The 23,729-nt window shown below is 44.0% G+C and overlaps 1 protein-coding gene across 6 annotated transcripts in view; it reads left to right on the forward strand.

Moving 5' to 3' along the window:
• QKI (QKI, KH domain containing RNA binding) overlaps positions 1–23,729 on the forward strand; it is a 120,607-nt gene that overhangs the window by 43,361 nt on the left and 53,517 nt on the right. For all 6 annotated transcript variants that reach the window (XM_070733817.1, XM_070733816.1, XM_070733818.1 and 3 more), the window contains exons 3-4: positions 8,274–8,390; positions 21,950–22,093. In XM_070733817.1, coding sequence (XP_070589918.1) covers positions 8,274–8,390; positions 21,950–22,093 — 261 coding nt within the window. The remainder of the gene's footprint in view (positions 1–8,273; positions 8,391–21,949; positions 22,094–23,729) is intronic.

The raw sequence follows: 23,729 nt of genomic DNA on the forward strand, positions 1-23,729 counted from the left end.
AGGTTGGGGGGCTCACTCCAACGTAGGAGTGGCCCAGGGACTATGGAGTCCAGAGGAACTCGCATGTCACAACATCAATTACTTGGAACTCAGAGCGGTTCACCTGGCGCTCAGACACTTCTCAGGACTGGTGAAGGACCGGAGTGTTCTGATACTTACAGACAATGTGGCGACAAGGGCGCACATCAATCATCAAGGCGGCACGAAATCAGGTCTACTGATGAGAGAATCTCAGTCTCTGTTCAGGTGGGCAGAGCAACATCTCGCATCCATACGAGCGGAACACATATCCGGCACCTCAAACATACAAGCGGATTGGCTCAGTCGGACTACCATAGACCCGACAGAGTGGAGCCTGAGCACAGATCTATTCCTGGACATCGTGCACAAATATGGGACTCCGGAGGTGGACCTATTTGCCACATGCCACAACAGCCACCTACCAAGGTTCTTCTCAAGGTTCCCATCACCAGGAGCGGAACAGATCAATGCGCTAACCTGCCCGTGGCCGGAAGGACTGCTGTATGCATTCCCCCCTGTCTGCCTCATACCGAGAGTTGTACACAAACTGCTACAAGAACAAGCAGAGTTGCTTCTGGTGGCCCCACATTGGCCCAGACGCCCTTGGTTTGCGGATCTCATGGCCCTCTCAATTTCTCCCCCGTGGCGCATACCACACCACAAGGTGGTACTGACGCAGGGGTCAATTTGCCACCCAGACCCCCAGTGGTGGAGTCTTGCCGTGTGGCACTTGAGGGGGAGAGATTAAGGAAGGAACGGGTCCCGGACAAGGTGATAACCACCATTCAAGCAGCGCGCCGTCCCTCCACGACGCGAATTTACCAGGCAACCTGGAGGGCTTACTGCTCCTTTTGCAGAGGTCGCAACCAGGATCCTCAGTCACCATCAGTAATCCAGATCCTGGAGTTCTTGCAAGCAGGATTGGACAGGGGATTAGCTCCGAATACACTTCGCAGACAGACGGCGGCAATTGCCGCTATACTTAAGATTGACTTTTCTACTCCAATTTCCCAGCACCCGTGGATTCGGGACTTTATTAGAGGGGCAGCGAACATCAGACCTCCTACTATACACCGTTTCCCCACATGGGATCTGCCCCTAGTTTTGCAAGCCCTCACGGAACCCCCCTTTGAACCCTTACGGGAGATTTCGCTACGGCTATTATCACTGAAGACGGCTTTCCTTACTGCAATCACATCAGCAAGGAGGGTCTCCGAGCTTTCAGCCTTATCAGTAAGACCTGACTTATGCACATTCCACACCAACAAAGTGGTCCTCCGACCAGACCCTTCTTTCTTACCAAAGGTGAACACGGTTTTCCACAGGTCTCAAGACATTGTGTTGCCAGACTTTTGTACCCAGGGGTCTCACCCACTGGAACTAAGATGGCACAAGTTAGATGTTAGAAGGGCCATCAAAATTTATATACGACGGACTAACACCTTTAGAAAAACGGAAGCCCTGTTCGTCTCATACTTTCCAGCATCTATGGGGAACAAAGTGTCACCCAAGACAATTAGTTGCTGGATCCGCTCCTGTATCATCACCGCTTACAAATCAGTTTCTACACCGATACCAAAAGGCATCACAGCACACTCAACGAGGAGTGCGGCCACATCGGCGGCCTGGACAACACAGGCCCCGATCGACGATATTTGCCGTGCGGCAACCTGGGCCGCACCTAATACATTCATTCGACATTACAGATTGGACACTTTCGCTTCTGCTGAAGCGGCCTTTGGACGCAGAGTACTGCAGAGAGTTTGCAACGATACTGGTCCAGCCTTCCCCCCCCTAATAGTTCAGCTTGGGTATATCCCATGTTGGACTCTCCGAAGCAGTGCAAGTGGAGAAGAACCGTTGCACTTACCTGAACGGTCTTCTCGCTGCACTGCAAGGAGAGTCCAAACCCACCCGGCTGTGTTGACCCAGGGTCACAGGTTTGTCATAGTTTGAGTTTAATTCCAGTTTAGTTGGTTTAATAAAGTTCTTTGGTTTACTATCACTATGACTTCATTTTATTATAAGACTGACCCAGGAAGGGCAGCATGGGGGTTGGACCAGTAAAATATGTTAATTTTTAACTCAGTCCCTTCCAGCAAGGCTGAAGATTAACCCATGTTGGACTCTCCTTGCAGTGCAGCGAGAAGACCGTTCAGGTAAGTGCAACGGTTCTTCTATGACTTGTGGACTTCCAACTCCCAGAATTCCTGGGCCAATCATGCTAGCTCAGGAATTCTGGGAGTTGGGAGTCCACAAGTCATAGAAGAGCCAACTTTGCCTACCCTGGGTTAGAGTAAAAGTCAACACTTTTTTTTGAAGTACAGTTATACCTCGTCTTACGAACTTAATTGGTTCTGGGAAGAGGTTCGTAAGTGGAAAGTTCGTAAGATGAAACAATGTTTCCCATAGGAAACAATGTAAAATCGATTAATGCGTGCAAGCTGGAAAAAACTGCGCAAAATCGGCACTCCGAGAAGTGCCGCTGCCCGTCTGTCACCTTCCAAAACAGCCGGGAGGGCTTCTCGGCGTTCTCCTAAACACTGAACCCGGAAGTTCAGCAAAAGTTCGGCGTTCGGGTTTGGGAGAACACCGCCGCCCAGCTGTCACCTTTGCAGAAGAGCCGTGGAGCTGTCGGTCGGTCAGGAGGCTCAAACGGAGGTGGGGAATCCCGATAGGGAATTCCAGGGGTGGAGGTTTGATGTCACGGAGACGTCCTTCCTGGAGTCCACGTTTCGACCGGCCATCTTTAAGTCACTCTTGCACAATATAAAGGTGATATCAGAATTGAGTGTAGATCCCTCCCTAAGACCTGCAGGCCTATCTGTTCTCTGAACCTGCCGCAGAGCAGGAGGATATTCCTGCACCACAACTTTTCATAAGTGTGGTTCAAAAGCAATGGGCGCAGCCTGGCTCTTTTCAAGCAGAAATACTAGACGCTTCTATAACCTGGCTCCCCAGCTGGCTGAAGTGCTCCAATTATCCAAAGTAGGTGGTCCGGTGGTGTCCCTCCTGTCTTCCTCTCTGGTGTCAGGCAACATAGTGGAAGGGCTAAAGGCTGAGGATAAAAAAGTTGAAATGACCATGAGCAAAGCACATCAGTCTGCAGTCTGGGCGATCAAGGCAGCCTCAGCAGCCTAGTTTTTTAATTGGATCTCATTACTCTGGCTTCACCAAATGCAGCAGATGGTCCCACCACAGGAATCCAGGCTCTACCAGGACATCAATGTTAATAGCAGCTACTCAATTCTTGGTCAGATGCCAGTCTCTCTGGCTAGGGTGGCCACCTCCAATCTCAACATTGGGCAGGGGTATTGGACTCAGGAGGACCTAGCCAACATCAATTGGTTGGAGCTTTGAGTGGATCATTTGGCCCTTGAACATTTCAGGAACATATTCCAGAGACAACATGTTATGCTTCTCAGGGGAAATGTCCATGACAATCAAAGCTCACATCAACCGTCGGAGGGGGGAACTAACCCAAGGGCCCTCATTGCAGAAGGAGAACAGTTAGGGATTTGGGTGGAGAAGCGCCTCCTCTCCTTCAGGGCAGAGCATATTGTGGGAGTAGTGAATGTGGAGGTAGACTGCTTCAGCAGGTCCATAATACACCATTCTGAATGGAAGTTACATCTGGAGCTCTTCAAAGAGCTATCCATAAAATTTGGTCAGCTGTTGTGGACCTATTCACCTCCCCAACAAAGGCCCAATTGGCACAATATTTCACCAGGTGTGCAACACTGGGAGCATAAGGGACCAATCCTCTCTGCAGCCCTTTGCCCAAGGAACTGCTGTATACCCCCCTCCTCTTCCTCTCATCCCATGAATCATTTGCAAGGTATTGACAGAGAAGGTGGAGTTTCTGCTCTTTGCTCCCCACTGGCCCAGTTATCCATAGTTTGCAGACCTGGTAGGCCTTTCAATTTCTCGACCCTGGAGGATTCCTCAGGAGAGAATTTCTCTTAGCTGGGGTTTTTTGGTCCATCCGGAGTCTCAGTGGCTCCAGCTGACCATCTGGCATTTGGGAGGAGACTTCTGAGGAATGAGAATTACTCCTCTAGGATGATCCAGACAATTCAGCCCTCTAGAAGGCCATCAGCAAACAGAATTTACAGTTCTACTCAGATGGCATTTACTAGCTGGTGTGCTAAAGGGGATATTGTTCCCACTTCAGCATCAGTACCACAAGTCCTGAACTTTCTTCAGGAAGGTCTGGAGCAGGACTTGTTGCACAACACCATTCACCAGCAAGTAGCTGCTCTTTCAGTGTTGTTGGCATGTGGGGAATAGGAATCTGTGGCTCTCCACTCAGTTATTCAGAGAGTCATTAAGGGGGTGGCAAACATGAATCCGCCTGTGATTCACAGGTACCCCAGTTGGGACCTATCTAAAGTCCTACAGGCCCTAACGTCTGAGCCCTTTGAATCGCTAAGGAATGTCAGGTTGCGTTTCATGATAAGTCACGTTCCTTGTAGCCATAACTTCAGCCACACACATCTTGGAATTGGCAGCTCCTTTAATCAGGAAAGACTTATGCATATTTTATCAGAACAGGGTGGTCCTCTGGATGGATCTCTCCTTCATCCTCAAGGTGAACTCTTAGTTGCACCGGGCCCAGGAGATCATTTTGCCATATTTCTGTCCAGGGCCAACTCTGCCCTGAAGAAGAAATGACAAAGCTTGAATGTGAGGAGAGCTATCCGGATTTACATCAGAAGAATGTCCCCTACCAGAAAGATGGAGGCACTATTTGTGTCTTTCCATCATTCATTGATGGGTACCAAGGTAACTCCATTGACAATAAGGAGTTGGCTGAAAGCCTGTATTGCTAAGGCCTATGAAGTACAGGCCTTACTGACTCCCAGAAGGGTGATTGCCCATTCTACAAGAAGTGCAGCCACAACAGCTACATGGGCGACGCAAGTGTCCATTGAAGACATTTGCAGAGCGGTGACATGGGCTTCACCCTTGCTCTTTATTTGTCATTACAAGTTAGACTTTTCGCCTCGGCAGAAGCATCCTTTGGACGAAGGGTCCTGCAAAAGGTCCATGAGGACTTCCAACCAAGCAGCGACCCACGCTTAGATCTGCGGTTTTGCTAAGTCCCATTCTTGGACTCTCCCGGGAGCACTCAGGAAAAGGGGCCTTGGTCCTCAAGACTGCTGATATGCCCTTTCTCTGAGTAGCTCTGGGAGAGTCCGATCCCACCCTGACAGCTGCTTGGTTTTAAGTTGACAGCTTGGTATCTGGGCAGAACAGACAAGTTAACCCATTCTTGGGCTCTCCCAGAGCTACTCAGAGAAAGGGTGTATCAGTTAGGACCAATGCCCCATCTATGTATTCAATTTTTTCTGAATTCAGTGAGATAAAAATAACCTAGTTTACAAGACTTTTAGAAAAAACTAGTCACAAAGAAATAAATCACCAATAAATGTATTTGACTAGAATCTATGTCTCCCATCTCCCAAGTTCTGCTTTATGGTTGCATATTGTCCTCTCAGTGAAATGGCAGTGTCAGATAAGTAAACAATGTCAGTAGACGCCAGAAAAAAGGATAGTTGTCAGAGAAGAAGGGCAATAAATGAGATCAGAGTTAAATATATGTCTGTCACATTCTAGCAGCTGGCTTAGGTCCTGCTGTTGTTCAAATACACTGTCCTTAAAAAGGAAGCAAGTGTATTGTAGCCCACATATGAAGAAGGAAACAGCTGGTGGATTTATCACTCCTTTTAACTGACAGAGAAGGTCAGACTATAAAAAAACCACTGTTGAGTTTTATATTCCTTGTGTAACAAATTAAAGAGGTACCACTTATATAATAAATATATTTCCCCGAGTTCTACAAACATAATCATCTATTCTCTGTAACGTACTTGATATTGAGATACTTAATTTATGCATATAGGTTTCTTATTTTTTAAATTATCACAAGTAATGTTTCAGTTTTTCATGTGAGAAGCAAAGAACAGAATTATCTTGAAGTAAGTTCAGTCAGTTATGAGACTGTTCTGAAAGGATATAAGACTGGATAAGACTCAAACAAATGGGCATTTGCATTCATGTATCAATCCTGTAGATATTTATGTCATTAACGATAGTATCTTCTGAGGCATACCACTTCATTGACTCAGTGACTTAATATGTATTCTATGCTATGGAAATTATCTAAAGCAGTGGTTCTTAATTTGGGGGTTGGGACTCCTTTGGGGGTCGAACGACTGTTTCACAGGGGTCACCTAAGACCACGGGAAAAGACAAATTTCTATTCTTGTGCCTTGGAACATTTTTACAATCCGACCAATCAGCCGTTTACAGTGGGGCTATCCCTCTGACCTTCCTGCCAATCAGCTTAAAGCTATGTTGGGAGAATTGACGCTAGATATATGTGGGTTACTCAATATGAGGAACTGTGTTAAGGGGTCGTGGCATTAGAAAGGTTGAGAACCACTGATCTAAATTATTGTTCTATTTCTATAGAAGAGTGGAGGTCATAAGCTACAGTGATCCATTATCATTTTCACATCCTAAATTGGAGTAGCTCAAATTTTTCAGTCTGATTTCAAGAGCTTTAAGAAGAATATTGATAATCTAAAGCCTTCAGAGACTTTAAGGCACTGATTTCAGGTCTTTAAAAAAAGCTGTCACACCATATTTACAGTTTTGGTCCTGATCCTAGTCTATTTTCAGAAATGTATCCTGCTTACATAGTTCCAAGCTCCTTGATATGAGTTTTTTGAACCTTTTATTTGAGCTAATATAACAAATTGTGGTAAGATGTTTGGGAAGTTGAATTCTATGTTTAAACTCTCTGGTTTCTACTTTCAGAGTTGAATTATGTAAGGTTATAAGATAAAAAGTAACATTTCAATTTTCTGAGATGGTGGGTTTGGGATTTTCATGTACATCATATTTTCTACCAAGACTAGTATTGAACCTAAGTTCTGTGAAGACCAGCACACAGCTTTGCCATTTGAAATATTGGATCAAATTCCTGGATAGTGGGGTGGGGGGGTGGGGGGGTGGGGGTTTCCATATAGTAAGACTTTTATGTTGTCATAGAAGCCTGTTATATTCTTTGATATATTATCTGCCATTGACCCATTGTCTTGGTTGGCATGAATTGAAACATAGATAGTGATATCCAGAATGAAATAAAATCTTATTTCTGTGGTGAATGTGCTTGTTGGAGAGATCATTCTTCCCTGTCAAATGTTTATCAAGTAATCTCTGCCCATCACTCTCAATCACTACAATGCTTTCCAACCTTCACTAAGAAAAAAAATTAAATCAGAATATGATTCACTAGAAAAAATAATCTTGCCTGTACTTCTGTAGTGGACCTTCTCTATGATATGGCATCTTTTTTGCACATTCATTGAAAATATAATATTTTCCTTCTCCTACCTTGCAAGTACAGTAATACCTCATCTTACGAACTTAATTGGTTCCAGGATGAGGTTCGTAAGGTGAAAGGTTCGTAAGATGAAACAATGTTTCCCATAGGAATCAATGGAAAAGCCAATAATGCGTGCAAGCCAATTAGGAAAATCCAAAACATTAAGGCTTAAAAAAAAAAAGCTGCCGGCAGACGAAGCTGAGGCGAACGGAGTGGGGGGAGGGAAACCCATGGAGATACAGAGGGGAGAATGGTGCAGGACAGGGTGGGGGAAAACAGGGGAAACCCATGGAGATCCAGAGGGGAGAATGGGGCAGGACAGGGTGGGGAAAAACGGGGGAAACCCATGGAGATCCAGAGGGGAGAATAGGGCAGGACAGGGTGGGAAAAAACGGGAGGAACTCAAGTCTGGAGGTGGGGCATCCAAGCGGCCGGTGGCAGGTTCGTAAGGTGAAAAAAGTTCGTAAGAAGAGGCAAAAAAATTCTGAACCCTGGGTTCGTATCTTGAAAAGTTCGTATGGCGAGGGGTTTGTATCATGAGGTACCACTGTACTGGGTATCTGCATTGACTGAATTTATTGCATTTACAATTCCTTTAACATGTTCATTTGTTTAACAAGTATGATAACTTCGATATATTGTAAACTAAGCATCTGTTGTAATTTACTATATACACTCTAGCTTTTTTTCTATTCTATCGTGGATTTTTTAACTTTAACAAACAAATTTTAAAAAACCATTGTTTTGAATGAATAATTCAGAATGATAGGCATGTGCTAGGGCAAAGTTTTATAGAATGCTGGGTATTAATTTTCACTGTGTTCTGTTAAGTTATTTTTCTTCTTTAAAATTTCAGTTCAATTTTGTTGGAAGAATTCTTGGGCCTAGAGGGCTAACAGCTAAACAACTTGAAGCTGAAACAGGATGTAAGATAATGGTCCGAGGCAAAGGGTCCATGAGAGACAAGAAGAAGGTAAGTTCATTTTAAAAAAATAGCTATTGATTGTCAGAAAAACCTTTTGTACCCCTCGAAATGGAGAAGAAATTAAATTTAACATTAAAAATAATTAAATGAAATCTTATTTTCAAGAATAGAATAGCATTTTTTAAAAAAATGGAAATCCTGGAAGATAGCACATGTGTATTGCTGCCATTACAAGTTGATGACCAATTCTCCATACTCATAGAAATGAGTAGGCTCCATACCTTATCTGATTGGACTGAGTCTGTCAAAGCTGTTTAGGTCCCACCTTTGTTGTTATCCTTGCCAGCTTTATGACTGAGTCACTCAGCATGGGACAGGCATGCCTTCCATTCCTCTTTTGTGACTGTTTAAGACTTTCCTGGATGCTATATTTCCAAATACTTCAAATCATGAATTTTGGTGCCAGCTTGACTCCCTAACCACAGGGGTCCCTTATGAGCTGCTCTGTATGGCCCGCTTACACCACTTCACTTCTAAAGTGATCATTACTTTGGCCAGATGTGTGACTAAACTAGCTGCTCTTTCGGTTCAGGCCGACCTGTGCGTGTTCCGCAGTGACAGGGTTGTCCATCACCTGACCTGACTTTCATCCCAAAGGTTAATACATGGTTTCATAGGGCTCAGGAGATTATCCTCCCTAACTTTTGTCCTATGCTCCTTTATCCTTCCGAAAAGAGATGGCACACACTTGATGTTCATTGAGCACTTCACATCAATATAGACAGAATAGCGCCATTTTGGAAGTCACGGAATCACTTCTTTCATTTCAACCTTCCTCCTTGGGGTGTAAGGTGTCTTCTTCAACTGTGGGGTGCTGGATTAGTTCCACAATTGCCAAAGCCTATGAACTGCAGTACAGGCCAGTCCTGGACCACATGACTGCTCACTTGGCGAGGAGCACTACGACCTCATCTTCCCTTGAGGAGGTTTACTATGCGGCCACCTGTTCGTCCCCTTCTCTATTCGTGAAGAAGACAGCAGGGTGGCTGTTGCAGTGCCCATTCCCTAGCTTGCTCATGTCTTGCCAGACCCTCTTCTCTGTGGGCCACCTAGCTCTCCTTACAAGGGAAGGGCTGCATCTTTGACTGGCCAAGGAAAGAACTCAAAGATTTGCCGCAGTCGCTCTGCCGAGGGTTGGAGGTAATTCAGAGGGTTCCAACGGGAGAGGCTGCACTTGCTGCATAATCTACCATCACATCCAAGAGTTGTGCTTAGTGCCAAGGTGGCATTCTTCACTGAGCCGCCTGCTTACTCTCCCGCCCTGCCTCAGACCCTGCATCCAGCCCATGACTGGGGATTCCACTGCTTCCGGGCTAGCGTAGCTGGTATGGGATAGTGCTGCACTGGGGCATGCTGATAGGCATGCTCTCAGGCTTCCCATTCCTCTCTGCTTCTGCTCTGTGGAAACTGCAGGTACCTGGCACTAAGTACAATTCTTGGAAGCAATGCGCAATTACCCATGAAGCACGGCCTCTCCCAATGGGACTCTTTGGTTCTGCCCCCCTCGCAGTGGAGCAACGGACTGAAATCCCTGGTAAATCTTTGCGTTCTTTCCTCAGCTGACAAAAGACATAGACTGGTTTTGGCCTCTATCAGAAACACGCTGACGGGCAAAAACAGGGCGTGCGGATGCTTCCCGGAGTCTATATCCACCTTTTTTTTGGCCTGTCCCTCTACCAGCCAAAAATGTTGTCATTATCTTCTAGTTCATGCCTGTAGGGCTCGCAAAGATAAGTCCTGCACTCTGCCGAAGGTTGGAGACCCATGGGTGGGCAGGGCAGCTTCATGGTCCCACACAGGCTAGATTAATGGCTTCAGTGGGCCATATCCATCCCACGGGCCATAATTTGAAAATGCCTGGTCTAGAATATTAAGGTTCACTGAGTGAATGGATATATGGAAATTTGATAGCATTCTGTAGAAATATAGTCCTGTTACTGATTGTATAGAAAGAGATGCTATGTAAACATAAATATAAAATTTAAATTGCTTTTTCTTATTCTGTAACACTAAAATTTTTACACAATTGGTAAAAAAATTACTTGCCTACTAGAATAATAAACAATAGTAATTTGTTGAAATTTTAGATCTATAATTTAATTATAATAAAGGCAGTTATGAGGCTCTTTTTGAAAACACAACCTGTTTTTATTACCAAATGCTTTTAATGTACTATATATCTTAAGTGGTAATTAAATTGCATTTGATTTAAAGATTTTTTTAAAAAATAAAAAACCTTCAAATTTATATAGCCATCCATGTTACAAAAGCTACTCTGGGCAGGGCACAACAAACAATGTTCCCTCCTAAATCCTTTACAAAGATCTTCACCCCTTCACTTAGGCCCTTACTTAGTCTTCAGATCTATACATCATTAATTCATTATTTCTTCTTTCAGCAAAAAAATCAATATAAAGTTCTAGTCGTTAAAAAGTTTTTGTTCTCTTACTAATTAGGTCAGTTTTTCCATTTCTGCAAATTTTGACATAACCACTCCTCTGCTGTGAGAATTTCATTGTTCTTTCAACGTTGTACATACAATCTTGTTGCAGTTACCATGTACAATATCAATGTACCATAAGTTACAATGAGAAAAGTTCTGATTTTCTAGCAGTATTAATCCTTAAAATCTTTTGCATCATTATATGAATTGGTACCCAGGATTCCTTACCTTTCTCACAAGTCTACTATTCACGTAAATGTCTCCTTGTGTTTTTCACATTTCCAGCACTGGTTTGAAATACTTTTTAAAAATAGTTTTGATATTTTTATTGGTGTCATATACCAATACTATATCATTTTATAGCATTTTTCTTAAATTATGACATAAATTAATATCAATTTAGTAATAGCAATAGCAGTAGTATACCATATACCGCTTCATAGTGCTTTACAACACTCTCTGAGTGATTTACAATGTCAGCATATTATAATCGGGCCCTCACTTTACTGATCTCAGAAGGATGGAAGGCTGAGTCACAGGCTTGAACTGGTCAGGATTGAATCCTGTCTTTGGGCAGACTTAGCCTACAATATTGCATTCTAACCACTGTGCCATCACGTTTATCTTAGAAGAACTTGAAAGATTAAAGATAAATAAGGCAATGGGTCCAGATGGCATCCATCCCAGAGTTCTTAAAGAACTCAGATCTGTCATTGCTACCCCCTGACTGATTTGTTTAACCAATCCCTGTTAACAGGAGATGTTCCTGAGGATTGGAGAATGGCCAGTGTTGTGCCTATCCACAAGAAGGGCAGTAGAGAAGAAGCTGGAAACTACAGGCCAGTTAGCTTGACATCAGTTGTAGTTAAAATGATGGAGACTCTACTCAAAAAGAGGATAAATCAGCATCTAAAAAACAATAACTTATTGGACCCAAATCAGCATGGCTTTACTGAAGGCAAATCGTGTCAGACTAATCTCATTGAGTTCTTTGACTATGTCACAAAGGTGTTGGATCAAGGTGGTGCCGTGGATATTGCCTATCTGGACTTCAGCAAAGCCTTTGATACAGTTCCACATAAAGAGCTGATAGATAAATTAGTGAAGATTGGACTTAATCCCTGGATAGTTCAGTGGATTTCAAGCTGGCTGAAGCATAGACATCAGAGAGTTATTGTTAATGGCGAGTATTCTGAGCAGAGACAGGTTACAAGCGGTGTGCCACAAGGGTCTGTTCTGGGTCCTATTCTTTTTAATATGTTTGTGAGTGACATAGGGGAAGGTTTGCCTATTTGCCGATGACTCTAAAGTGTGCAATAGGGTTGATATTCCTGGAGGGGTCTGTAATATGGTAAATGATTTAGCGTTACTAGATAAATGGTCAAAGCAATGGAAACTGCAGTTTAATGTTTCCAAATGTAAAATAATGCACTTGGGGAAAAGGAATCCTAAATCTGAGTATTGCATTGGCAGTTCTGTGTTAGCAAAAACTTCAGAAGAGAAGGATTTAGGGGTAGTGATTTCTGACAGTCTCAAAATGGGTGAGCAGTGTGGTCGGGCGGTAGGAAAGGCAAGTAGGATGCTTGGCTGCATAGCTAGAGGTATAACAAGCAGGAAGAGGGAGATTGTGATCCCCTTATATAGAGCGCTGGTGAGACCACATTTGGAGTACTGTGTTCAGTTCTGGAGACCTCACCTACAAAAAGATATTGACAAAATTGAACGGGTCCAAAGACGGGCTACAAGAATGGTGGAAGGTCTTAAGTATAAAACGTATCAGGAAAGACTTAATGAATTCAATCTGTATAGTCTGGAAGACAGAAGGAAAAGGGGGGACATGATCGAAACATTTAAATATGTTAAAGGGTTAAATAGGGTTCAGGAGGGAAGTGTTTTTAACAGGAAAGTGAACACAAGAACAAGGGGACACAATCTGAAGTTAGTTGGGGGAAAGATCAAAGGCAACATGAGAAAGTATTATTTTACTGAAAGAGTAGTAGATCCTTGGAACAAACTTCCAGCAGACGTGGTTGGTAAATCCACAGTAACCGAATTTAAACATGCCTGGGATAAACATATATCCATTGTAAGATAAAATACAGGAAATAGTAAAAGGGCAGACTAGATGGACCATGGGGTCTTTTTCTGCCGTCAGTCTTCTATGTTTCTATGTTTCTACCTACATTTTCTCCTAAGTACCCCTCTTTGTGAAGTATGTTGCTTTATTTTAAATTTATATTTGCCATTTCAGATACTTGATGTTCAGTGGTATTCTGGCATCCAGCCTCCTTGTATACAACTAAATTTAGATCCAGTTCATAATATCTTGTGAATATTGTGTATTTTCTTAATAGTATGATATTTAAGACATCTGGCAGATTTATGGGAGACGTTTATCTCCTAATGAGAGGTCTCTGTGCAGAAGAAAAAGAATAGGATTGATTGCACACAGTCTAAAATTTCAAAAGCGCTTGTAGATTATTTGCATGCCTAATTACTGTGCATTCAAAATTAAGTGAACTATAGCCGCTTGGAACTGGAAAATGAAAAGCAATCTTTTATGAAGAAAATTTCACATTTGCATGTTCGCCTTTCTATATTTTAGAAGTAGGGTTTTTTCCACATGTGTAATAATAATGTCTAAAAATATGCTTCTGTATTCAATGAGTGAATGGGGTCCTAAAACATCAGATTTGCTTTGATTCAGTATAGCAAAGTGATGTTGAGAAAAAAACATAGCAGTGATATGCATTTTGGTGATAAAGCACTATGTCAGAATATTAATCAATTACCTGCTTTGCTTGATTTGGAAAACAGTGGTGCATATTCACCTTCCTAATCCTTGGGAGTATTCTGTTCAAATGTTTCTGTTGGTGAAGGCTGTTAACACACATTTGAGTTTGCTTAGATTTTGATTTGATTTGTGTGACTGCAGTATAAAAAGCAATTATATTTGAGTTCTTGATATTTTGTTTGAAGTATGTGGGAAAGTAGTGAAAAAAAGTTCACACACACACACACACATACACGGAAATCTGTTAAGTTATTTGAAGAACATGTAAATAACTTACAAGGTTTCTCCGTACTGAAGGAGCGGGTCCAGCAGTCACATGGGGTTGCTCATGTCCAATCCGGTGGAACTGAGCCTAGTATTAAAAAAGCTTGCCGGATCCGCCCCTTCCCCAGAATTCGCTCAGTTCGCATATCCTGCGGTTGTATTGTGATAGCTCGTTCGACATTCTAACACCTTCCCTTCGTTCTTTCCTTCAAAAAGTAGTAAGATTTATTGTCTTTATTTTATTACTTGCACTAATTGCGCCAGCCGTTTAAAAGGAAAAAAGAAAAAAACGCGGCTTGGCTTTCTTTCCTTGGGAGAAGTTGCGGTTTCGTTTTCCCCCGGCGGTTTTGCCGGTTACGATTCCTGCGGCCGCTTGTGGATTCTTCTAATCCTTAGGCCTGGAGGTCCTAGTGCAAGTATTTATACCATTGAAATTTTGATTATTTACTGTATATAAATATTTAAGGGCTTATAATATACCTCCTGCGGAGTGAGACGCCTTCTAGTCTCCTGGACTTAGTCGATCGCTTTCCCTTTAGAAATTCTCAGCAGCGATCTTTTCGGCGCGAAGGCCTTCGCGCCCTTTTTTTAAAATCTAGGCCTCTCGTGTTGGCCTTCTGCCAGCCGCGTAGGCCTCAGTCCACCGCGTGGATCCGGGAGCGGGCCTTGGGGGTCCCAGGCTAAATTCTCCACCGGCTAAGCCTCCAACCAGAGTGCCTTGGTTTACTTAATTACTAAGTTTAGGGAGGCTGGCCCCGCTGGATTTGGGGGCACGAACTCTGGGTTTGCCCAGATTGTCCTCACGTTTCAGCAGCTTCGAGGCCTCGAAGCAGGATCCATTCCTCTTGGGAAGTCCTTGAAATCTTCTCCTTTTAATTCAGTCATTGGCTCAGCCTTGTCTTCTGTTAACTGTCAGACTATGGCTACCTTTCCCAAGAGAGGCACAACTAAAGGTCCCAGAGAGGCCAGGCCTACAGGCGATGAGATTACTAGTATCCCCCAGGCCTCTTCCTCCTCTTCTCCAGGGGCCCGCCCCTCGACCAAGGTCACCAGGGCCGAGAAGAGAAGGGACCTAGCCCTACAAAAAATCCATGACAAATCAGCAAAACGTTTAAAAGTGCAGCCCAAGTAATCAGTAGCCAAGACCCACCAGAGGCCTCTAGTCTGCCTCCTTCTGGGGTCCCTGTGTTATCTCTGGATGAGCCAAACCTAGACAGACCCCAACCTAACCTATGGGGCATAGGTCCAGAGGAACCAGATATTATTGAAGATTCCCCCCAGCCAGGATCCTCCCAGGCCTTTAGGGATTCTTCTGCCATTTCTGCTGATATTTCCAGTTTACCTCCTGAGTTCCAATCTATTTTTGCTGTGTTGTCCAAAGCCATTGATGCCAAACTCTCCTCCATCAATGAGCTTCCTGTACCTCTTCCTCCTTCTCGTTCCTCCCGCCCCTTGGGTTCTTCCCCAGCGGTCAGAGCTCCTACTCAGGATGATTCAGAATCCTCCCAGGATGAATATGAGGATGTAGAGGAGGATGAAGACCCTTTTCAGGGCTTATCAGAGGATGAGGAATCCCAAATAAAAGTTCCTCCTCCAATTACTATTTTTCCTTCTCAACTATTCAAATCTCTCCTCCTCAAAGCTAGAATTTCTACGGGATTAGCGGCCCAGGAGAAACAAGCCTCCACTTCCACTGATCCCCCGGAGGAGAATTTACCTTACTTCACAGAGGAACAGGAGGATAACGAGGTAATTCCTATGCCTAAATTGTTTAAAGATGCCTTACTCAAACAGTGGGATTTTCCAGCCTCTGGCCTTAATCCCTCTACCAAGGGCAGAAAGTTGTATAAACTCTCCTCTTCCTATGAAGAGCTTCTTTCCTTTCCCAAACCAGATGAACCTGTCAAGATTCTTCACTCGGCAGCGGCTGTACCAGGCGAGGCGGAGGAAGTCCTCCGTCCAGAGGACAAGCGCATCGAGCTGATGCTCAAAAGAGGATTCACCGCTGATTCCTGGTCCATTAAAAGTTCTGCAGCGGCCTCCTTCTTCTCCAGAGCCATGCTGCTGTGGCTTCGCCAGCTTCAACAGCACATTCCTCCTGATGACTTGAGAGGTCAACAAGACTTCAACAAGGTCTTTGCAGCTGCCCAGTACGTGGCTGATGCCACCTTGCAATCTACTAGATTTTCTGCTAAGTCTATTGCAGCCTCTACAACGGCAAGAAGACTCCTATGGATTCGCCCTTGGCAAGCGGGAGTTCGCCAAAAGTGGCAGTTATCCCAGGGCCCCTTAAAGCGCGACCTTCTCTTCGGTGATCTTCTGGATCCACTCCTCACGGAGACCACGGACAAGAAGAAGGTTTTGGGTCCAACCACAAAAAAGGTTACCAAAACGCAGTCCTTTCGTCGCCCAGGGCGCCAGCAAGATCAAGCGGCTTCCTATCAGAGATCTTCAGGTCAGTATTCCCCCCACTTTCGTTCCCAAGGCAGGAACTCCAGGGGTAGAGGGTTTCGTTTCCAAAGGGGAGCTTCCTCTAACAGGGCTTCAAAGAAACCTAGATGGTAATCTTGCCTCCATTCCCATAGGGGGTCGCCTGGCTCATTTCGCCTCTAATTGGCGTCTCACCTCCAAGGACCCTTGGGTCATTGACAGTGTTCAAACAGGCCTTCTTTTAGAATTTATTTCTCCTCCCCCTAAACGTTTTATTTCCTGCCCTTCTCCCAGGTCATCCTCAGATTGTAACCGTATGGAGGAGGCCATTTCTCATCTTTTGTCCATCAGAGCCATTCAACCGGTCCCTGCCGGTCAGAAGGGCCTAGGTTTTTACTCCATCCTATTTATGGTTCCAAAGTCCTCCGGAGGTTGGAGAGCTATTTTGGATTTAAAGAAACTAAACCTATTCATCAAATATAGGAAGTTTAAAATGCACTCCCTGTCTTCTATTTTGGCCGCCATTCACTCAGGAGATTTCATGGTCTCCTTAGACCTCACTGAGGCCTACCATTCACATCCCTATAGCCAAATGCCACAGAAAATTTTTACGTTTTTCCTTTCAAGGCAGGCATTTCCAGTATAGAGCGATGCCATTTGGCCTTTCCTCGGCCCCTCGGGTCTTTACAAAGCTCTTGGGGTCCCTGGCGGCCTATATCCGGGCGTCTCCCATTCACATTTTATGTTATCTTGATGATATTTTAATTCATGGGAACTCCCTAGAGAGAGTGAAAACAGACCTTGCTGTCACCATGTCTGTCCTTCAGGACCATGGATTTTCCATCAACTTTGATAAAAGTCACCTCCAACCTTCCACTTCCATTTCTCACCTGGGATCCATTATTGATTCAAAATCCTCCCAGGTTTTTCTCTCTCCCGAGAGAAAACTCAGTATAGTGGAGTTAATTTCTAACATTTTATCTAATCCTTCAGTATCCATAGTTACTCTATCTTCCCTTTTGGGGAAGATGGTGTCATGCATAGGCATCATTCCCTGGGCTCGCCTTCATGCTAGGGAACTCCAGTGGCTTCTGTTGCCTTTTCAGAGATCAGGGCACAGCAACTCAAATCGACGCATTGTCATCCCACTGAGTGTTCGCAGATCCTTCAAGTGGTGGAAGTCTCCGGCCATGGACAGAGGATCCCCGTTCAGGTGCCCGGATCAATTTGTCATCACCACAGATGCCAGTCTATCGGGATGGGGCGCCCACGCCCAGGGGATGATAGCCCAGGGCACGTGGTCCCCGGAGGAGGCTTCCAGGCCAATCAATTGGCTAGAGTTAAGAGCCGTCTCCCTGGCTCTGAAGCATTTCTCTCCTCGCATTCCCAACCGGCACGTTCTCATTCTCACCGACAACATTGCCACAAAAAGCCATATCTGCAGACAGGGGGGCACGAGATCCAAGGCTCTCATGAGGGAGGCCCTCAAGTTGGGCCTTTGGGCGGAAAAACATCTCCAGTCGCTCCTAGCCGATCACATCTCCGGGAGTCTCAACGTCCAGGCGGATTGGCTATCCCGAGCAACGATAGACCCAGGAGAGTGGAACCTCCATCAAGACCTGTTCCATCAAATCACCCTCAGATTCGGCCTACCAGTCCTGGATCTCTTCGCGACCAATGCGAACACCCAGCTCCCTCGCTTCTATGCCAGATTTCCATCCCCGGGAGCGGAAGCAATCAATGCCCTCCGGAGTCCATGGCCTCCAGGCCTACTCTACGCATTTCCTCCGATTCCAATCCTCCCGGACGTGATTCACAAGGTCCTCACCGAGAGGGCCAGAGTAATCTTAATCGCCCCTCATTGGCCCCGCCGGCCCTGGTTCGCGGATCTCCAACAGCTGTCCGTCCAGGACCCTTGGCGACTCCCCGTTTCGGGGGATATGCTGCGGCAGGGGGCCTCTTTCCATCCAGACCCGGAGTGGTTCCACCTCACCGCCTGGCTGTTATCAGGAGAGATTTAGAACTGCGTGGTCATGACCCAGATTCAGTGGAGGTCATTTTAAAGGCCAGGAGGGGCTCGACCAATCGAATCTACGACCACACGTGGTCCAAGTTTCACCAGTGGTGTCTACAGGAAGGTATCTCCCCTCTGTGCATCCCCATTCACAGAATTATTTCCTTCCTTATGCAAGGCTTCCATAAAGGACTTTCCACCAGCACCCTCCGACGTCATCTGGCAGCCATTTCATCTGTCCTAGGAGGTCCCCGCAGACAGCCTCTCCGATCCTTCCCTGAAGTTCAGGAATTCCTTAAGGGCATAGCCAACCTCAGACCTTCCAAGGTCCACAGGTATCCATCCTGGGATTTGCCACGGGTTCTCCACTCCCTCACGCAGGCACCATACGAACCCCTAAAATCGGCGTCCCTCAGGTACCTATCCTTTAAGGTAGCCTTTCTGGTGGCTATTACCTCTGCCCGGCGCATTTCGGAGCTGGCTGCTCTCTCGATCAGGCGGGACCTTTGTCAATTTCATCAGGACAAGGTAGTCTTGCGACTGGACCCCACCTTCTTACCCAAGGTCAGTTCCATGTTCCACAGATCTCAGGATATTGTCCTACCTTCCTTCTGCCTCCAACGAGACCATCCATTGGCAATTAGATGGCACACCCGGGATCTCACCAGAGCGCTGAGAATATATATCCAACGCACAGGACCTTTTCGGAGGTCAGAAGCACTTTTTGTAGCCTATCATCCCAGAGTCATGGGGGCCAAAGTGTCTTCAACAGTAATAGGCCGTTGGATCAGAGGGACTATATCTAAGGCCTATGAGTCGGCCTCCCTCTCAGTTCCAAGGAACATCACTGCGCATTCCACCAGGAGCGCAGCCACCTCAGCCGCTTGGGCGACTCAAGCCCCGTTGGAGGAGGTCTGCAAAGCAGCCACTTGGGCCTCACCAAATTCCTTCATCAGGCACTACAAGATTGATTCTTACGCTTCAGCGGACGCTGCCTTCGGCAGAAGGGTACTCCAATCCGTTATCTCACACGATAGCAAGCTAATCCCACCCTAGGGACCATCTATTGGGTATGTCCCATGTGACTGCTGGACCCGCTCCTTCAGTACGGAGAATAGGCGTTGAATTGCTTACCTGAACGCCTCTTCTCGTACGGTGAGCGGGTACAGCAGTCACTTCCCGCCCTTGTATGTGTCTTCTTTACCTTTTTCTATATCTTTCTTCCTCTAACAATGAGAGTTGAACACTACAGAGCTTCACAACTGAGCCTAGTCTATGGATTCGCGAATTCTGGGGAAGGGGCGGATCCGGCAAGCTTTTTTAATACTAGGCTCAGTTCCACCGGATTGGACATGAGCAACCCCATGTGACTGCTGTACCCGCTCACCGTACGAGAAGAGGCGTTCAGGTAAGCAATTCAACGCCTATTCTCTTTACAGGTAATCCTCGAATTATAAATGTAATGGAGCCTGCCCATTCCATTTTTAACCCAAGGATTTATGGGATTGAATCTCATACGTTGAATGACATCACTCCCTCCTTTCACCCATGCATTCACAATGTGAGGCTTGTTAAGTGCACACAAAGTATTTCAGGATGTGGAATGCCCTACCGGTAGAACAGGCAACCTGCATAAGACCACCCAAGGCATCCCCAGCCCACTGAAATAGCTCATACTCCCCAAATTGCTTCACCCCGAAACTTGCCTCGCCTTGTCACTTACCTTGTGAAGATCTAGAAAGAAGTCTCCTCTCCAATCTCGTGCACCCCTTCAATGCTCCATCAGATACCGTATATACTCGAGTATAAGCCGAGTTTTTTAGCCCCAAAAATGGGCTGAAAAACACAGCCTCGGCTTATACTCGGGTCACCACACGAGGGCGCCATTGCTTGAGCCAGAGCGAGGAGGCACCAGCTTTTGTCCCCTCTGGCACGCCGTAGTTCCTCTCCCTAGCTCAAGCAAAGAAGGCAGCCATTTGCAATGGTGAGTCGGATTAAAAAGGCCCCCTGCTGTCAGATTCTCCTCCCCCTCCTTTGAAAGGATTTAAACTGTTTAAAAAATGGTATTTTGTGGTAGTTGCTGTCCTTGCTTGGATAGGATCTAATAATGTGTTATGAGGCAGAGCTAGACAGGAATTCTTTTTCTATCTGTCTATCTTTCTATCTATCTATTTTTCTATCTATCTATCTATCTATCTGTATCTATTTCTTTCTATCTATCTATCTATCTATCTATCTATCTATTTTTCTATCTGTCTGTCTATCTTTATATCTATCTGTCTATCTATCTATCATCTATCTATCTATCTATCTGTATCTATTTCTATCTATCTATTTTTCTATCTAACTATTTTTCTTTCTTTCTATCTATCTATCTATCTATCTATCTATCTATCTATTTTTCTATCTGTCTGTCTATCTATCTTTCTATCTATATCTATCTATCTATCTATCTATCTATCTATCTATCTATCTATTTCTATCTATCTATCTATCTATCTATCTATTTTTCTGTCTGTCTGTCTGTCTATCTATCTTTCTATCTCTATCTATCTATCTATCTATCTATCTATCTATCTATCTATCTATCTGGTTTTCAATGCTGATAACCTCACAGCAGCTAATGCTGAAGCTCTTCTTTGGATACACTTATTTGTTTGTTTGTTTGTTTATTTATTTAATTGGATTTGTATGCAATCCCTCTCCAAGGACTCAGGGTGGCTCACAGCATATATAAAAACAGAACAATAATGTAAATCCAATTAATGATGAGAAGGAATCCAGTTTTGAAGGATTTTAACTCTTAGGTTTTAGCTTTGTTCCTGATCGAGCTACTTTTTTTACTTTTTAATTTATTGTTAATATTGTTAATTTGTTTACCCTCTTTTAAATTTACAGAGCTAGTTTACTGGTTTTCTTTAAAATAAATATTCTAAAACATGTCTCAATTAATGTAATTTTATTGTTTTCCATTTTTATAAGTTACCAGTAGCCACTGCATTTTCTAACCTCGGCTTATACTCGGGTCAATACGTTTTCCCAGTTTTTGTGGCAAAAATTGGTGCCTCGGCTTATACTCGGGTCGGCTTATACTCGAGTATATACGGTAATCTTTGTAGTAATCATTTAAGGCAGGCTAATGTTTTTCTATATGTGGGCATGCTTGTGTGTGTGGTAAGTGACACATTACTACATAAGTGTCTATTAAAGGGAAATATAGTAATAGTGAACTCAGTTGTGTATAGCAAGAATGGGCTATTGAAATGAGCATGATGTATTAGTGTGTTAGTAAGATGCTGAGATTTGCAAAAAAAAAAAAGAGGCCCAAGGTGATTGTCACTTTTCCCTGTCCGTAAATGAAGCTTGAGATTGTATAATGGTATCTTATTTTCAATTGAGTTTAGTCGTGATAGCAGTACAAAGTGAGAAAATCCTTAGATTTCAAATTATTATTTTGTCTTTGTTACTCAGATAATTCTAGAAAGTTTTTATGTTGAATTCTGCCTGTTAGCAATAGAGTGTGCTTTTTGGTCATTTTGATGATAATTGTGACTTGTTGCAATTAAGGATAACCAATTAAATGTGATGTTTCATTTTTCTAGGAAGAACAAAACAGAGGCAAGCCCAATTGGGAACATCTGAATGAAGATTTGCATGTATTAATCACTGTGGAAGATGCTCAAAATAGAGCAGAAATCAAATTGAAGAGGGCTGTAGAGGAAGTAAAAAAATTACTGGTACCTGCAGTAAGTAATATTATTGACATATAGATGTTTAATATGTGTTCCTCAATGTTATATTATCTTCCATGTTGTATTACATTGTGTATAGTGCAAGGAAATACGTTCAAGTAAAATATTTTTCATCTAAAGCATTGTTGGTGTATGATGCACTGTAATTAAAAATAAGATTGAATATAGGATATCAATGGCTTTTGCAAAAGCAACTTTCTCTGATTTGAAAAGAGTAATATATAAGTAGTACATACCAAGAAGACATATAAATAGATTTATAGGAGAAATAGGAATATTTCAGATAATTTTTACTATTGTCTGGAGAGCAGTATGAGGCCATTCACTTAAATAAAGCATCCCATCTTTGTAATAAGTGATTTTTAAAGACTCAGTTATACTTGTGGAATTTTCAGAAACAGTTTTATAATAGGGCTATTAAGAATTTTTTAATTTTTTTTAATTAAGCATGGCATGACCCTTGTAAACTTTGTAGTAGTAACTCTGCAATCTCTCTGTTCTATCCAAGTAGGTAGAAAGAGAATCAGATCTCACTAAGTTATACAGTACTATTGACCGTAACCATAATTTTGAGATTTGATTTCATAAATCAGTAAGGCAAATTTTTTCTTGTAAATTGGCTCTGCTGAACATATCTATCAGAGAAATGTATCAATGAAGTCAGTGTATTGGCTGTCGTTTATTTACTATATACGATCATAGCTTTTTATATCATTTATGTTCCATAAAAGACTATTTTGGAAATGGGCATGAGTCCACAGCAGAGGTCTACAGTGGTTCCTCCTCCCATATATCTGAGGTCCAGCAGGAACGGCTTGTCAACCAGAGTACATTTTCTGCCAGAAGTGATCCTTTCTCTCTGGTGGTAATCTTCCTGGGCTGCCAGTTCAGAGAGCCAGAATGCCTGACACTAACAACAGATGCCAGAATCTTGGGCTGGGGATCAGTCATCCAGTCACTTACAGCTTAGGGACAGTGGACTCAGGAAGGTCAAAGCCACAACATAAATTGGCTGGAGCTAGGGCAGTCCATCTGGCCCTCGAGGTTTGAGGAGGTAGTCTTGGGCAGATACATTTTGGTCTTGATGGAGTCTTCGGAGAGGGGCGGCATATAAATCTAATATTGTAAATACTTAAATACAATGCAACCGCCAAGACCCACATAAACCACTGGAGAGGTGACTCCAGGCCTCTCAGGAAAGAGGCCAAGTAACTAGGCCTCTGGACATATTCTCACTGCTGTCCATCAGGGCAGAACATATTTCAGACACAGCAAATATGCAGGCAGACTGGCCCAGCCGAGCTTGGACCATTTCAGCCTCCTAATAGTCAACTTATTTACCACCCAAGACAACTGCCAACTCTCCAGGTTTCTCACCAGGTTTGCAACATCGGGGGCAGAAGAAGTGGATTTACTTCACAGCTAGTGTAGATCAGGGTTGCTGTACCATCCTCTTCCACTTATTCTGAAGATCATCAGGAAGCTGCTGGAGGAGAAAGCAGAACTTCTGCTCTTGGCCCCTCACTGGCCTGGAAGGCCTTGGTTTGCAGACCTAGTAAATGTATTGGTAGCTCAATCCTGGAGGATCCCTCAAAACAGGATCTCCTTCAACCAGGGAGCCTTGGTCTAT

The sequence above is a fragment of the Erythrolamprus reginae genome, chromosome 1, assembly GCF_031021105.1.
Source record: "Erythrolamprus reginae isolate rEryReg1 chromosome 1, rEryReg1.hap1, whole genome shotgun sequence".
Classification (NCBI taxonomy): Eukaryota; Metazoa; Chordata; class Lepidosauria; order Squamata; family Dipsadidae; genus Erythrolamprus; species Erythrolamprus reginae.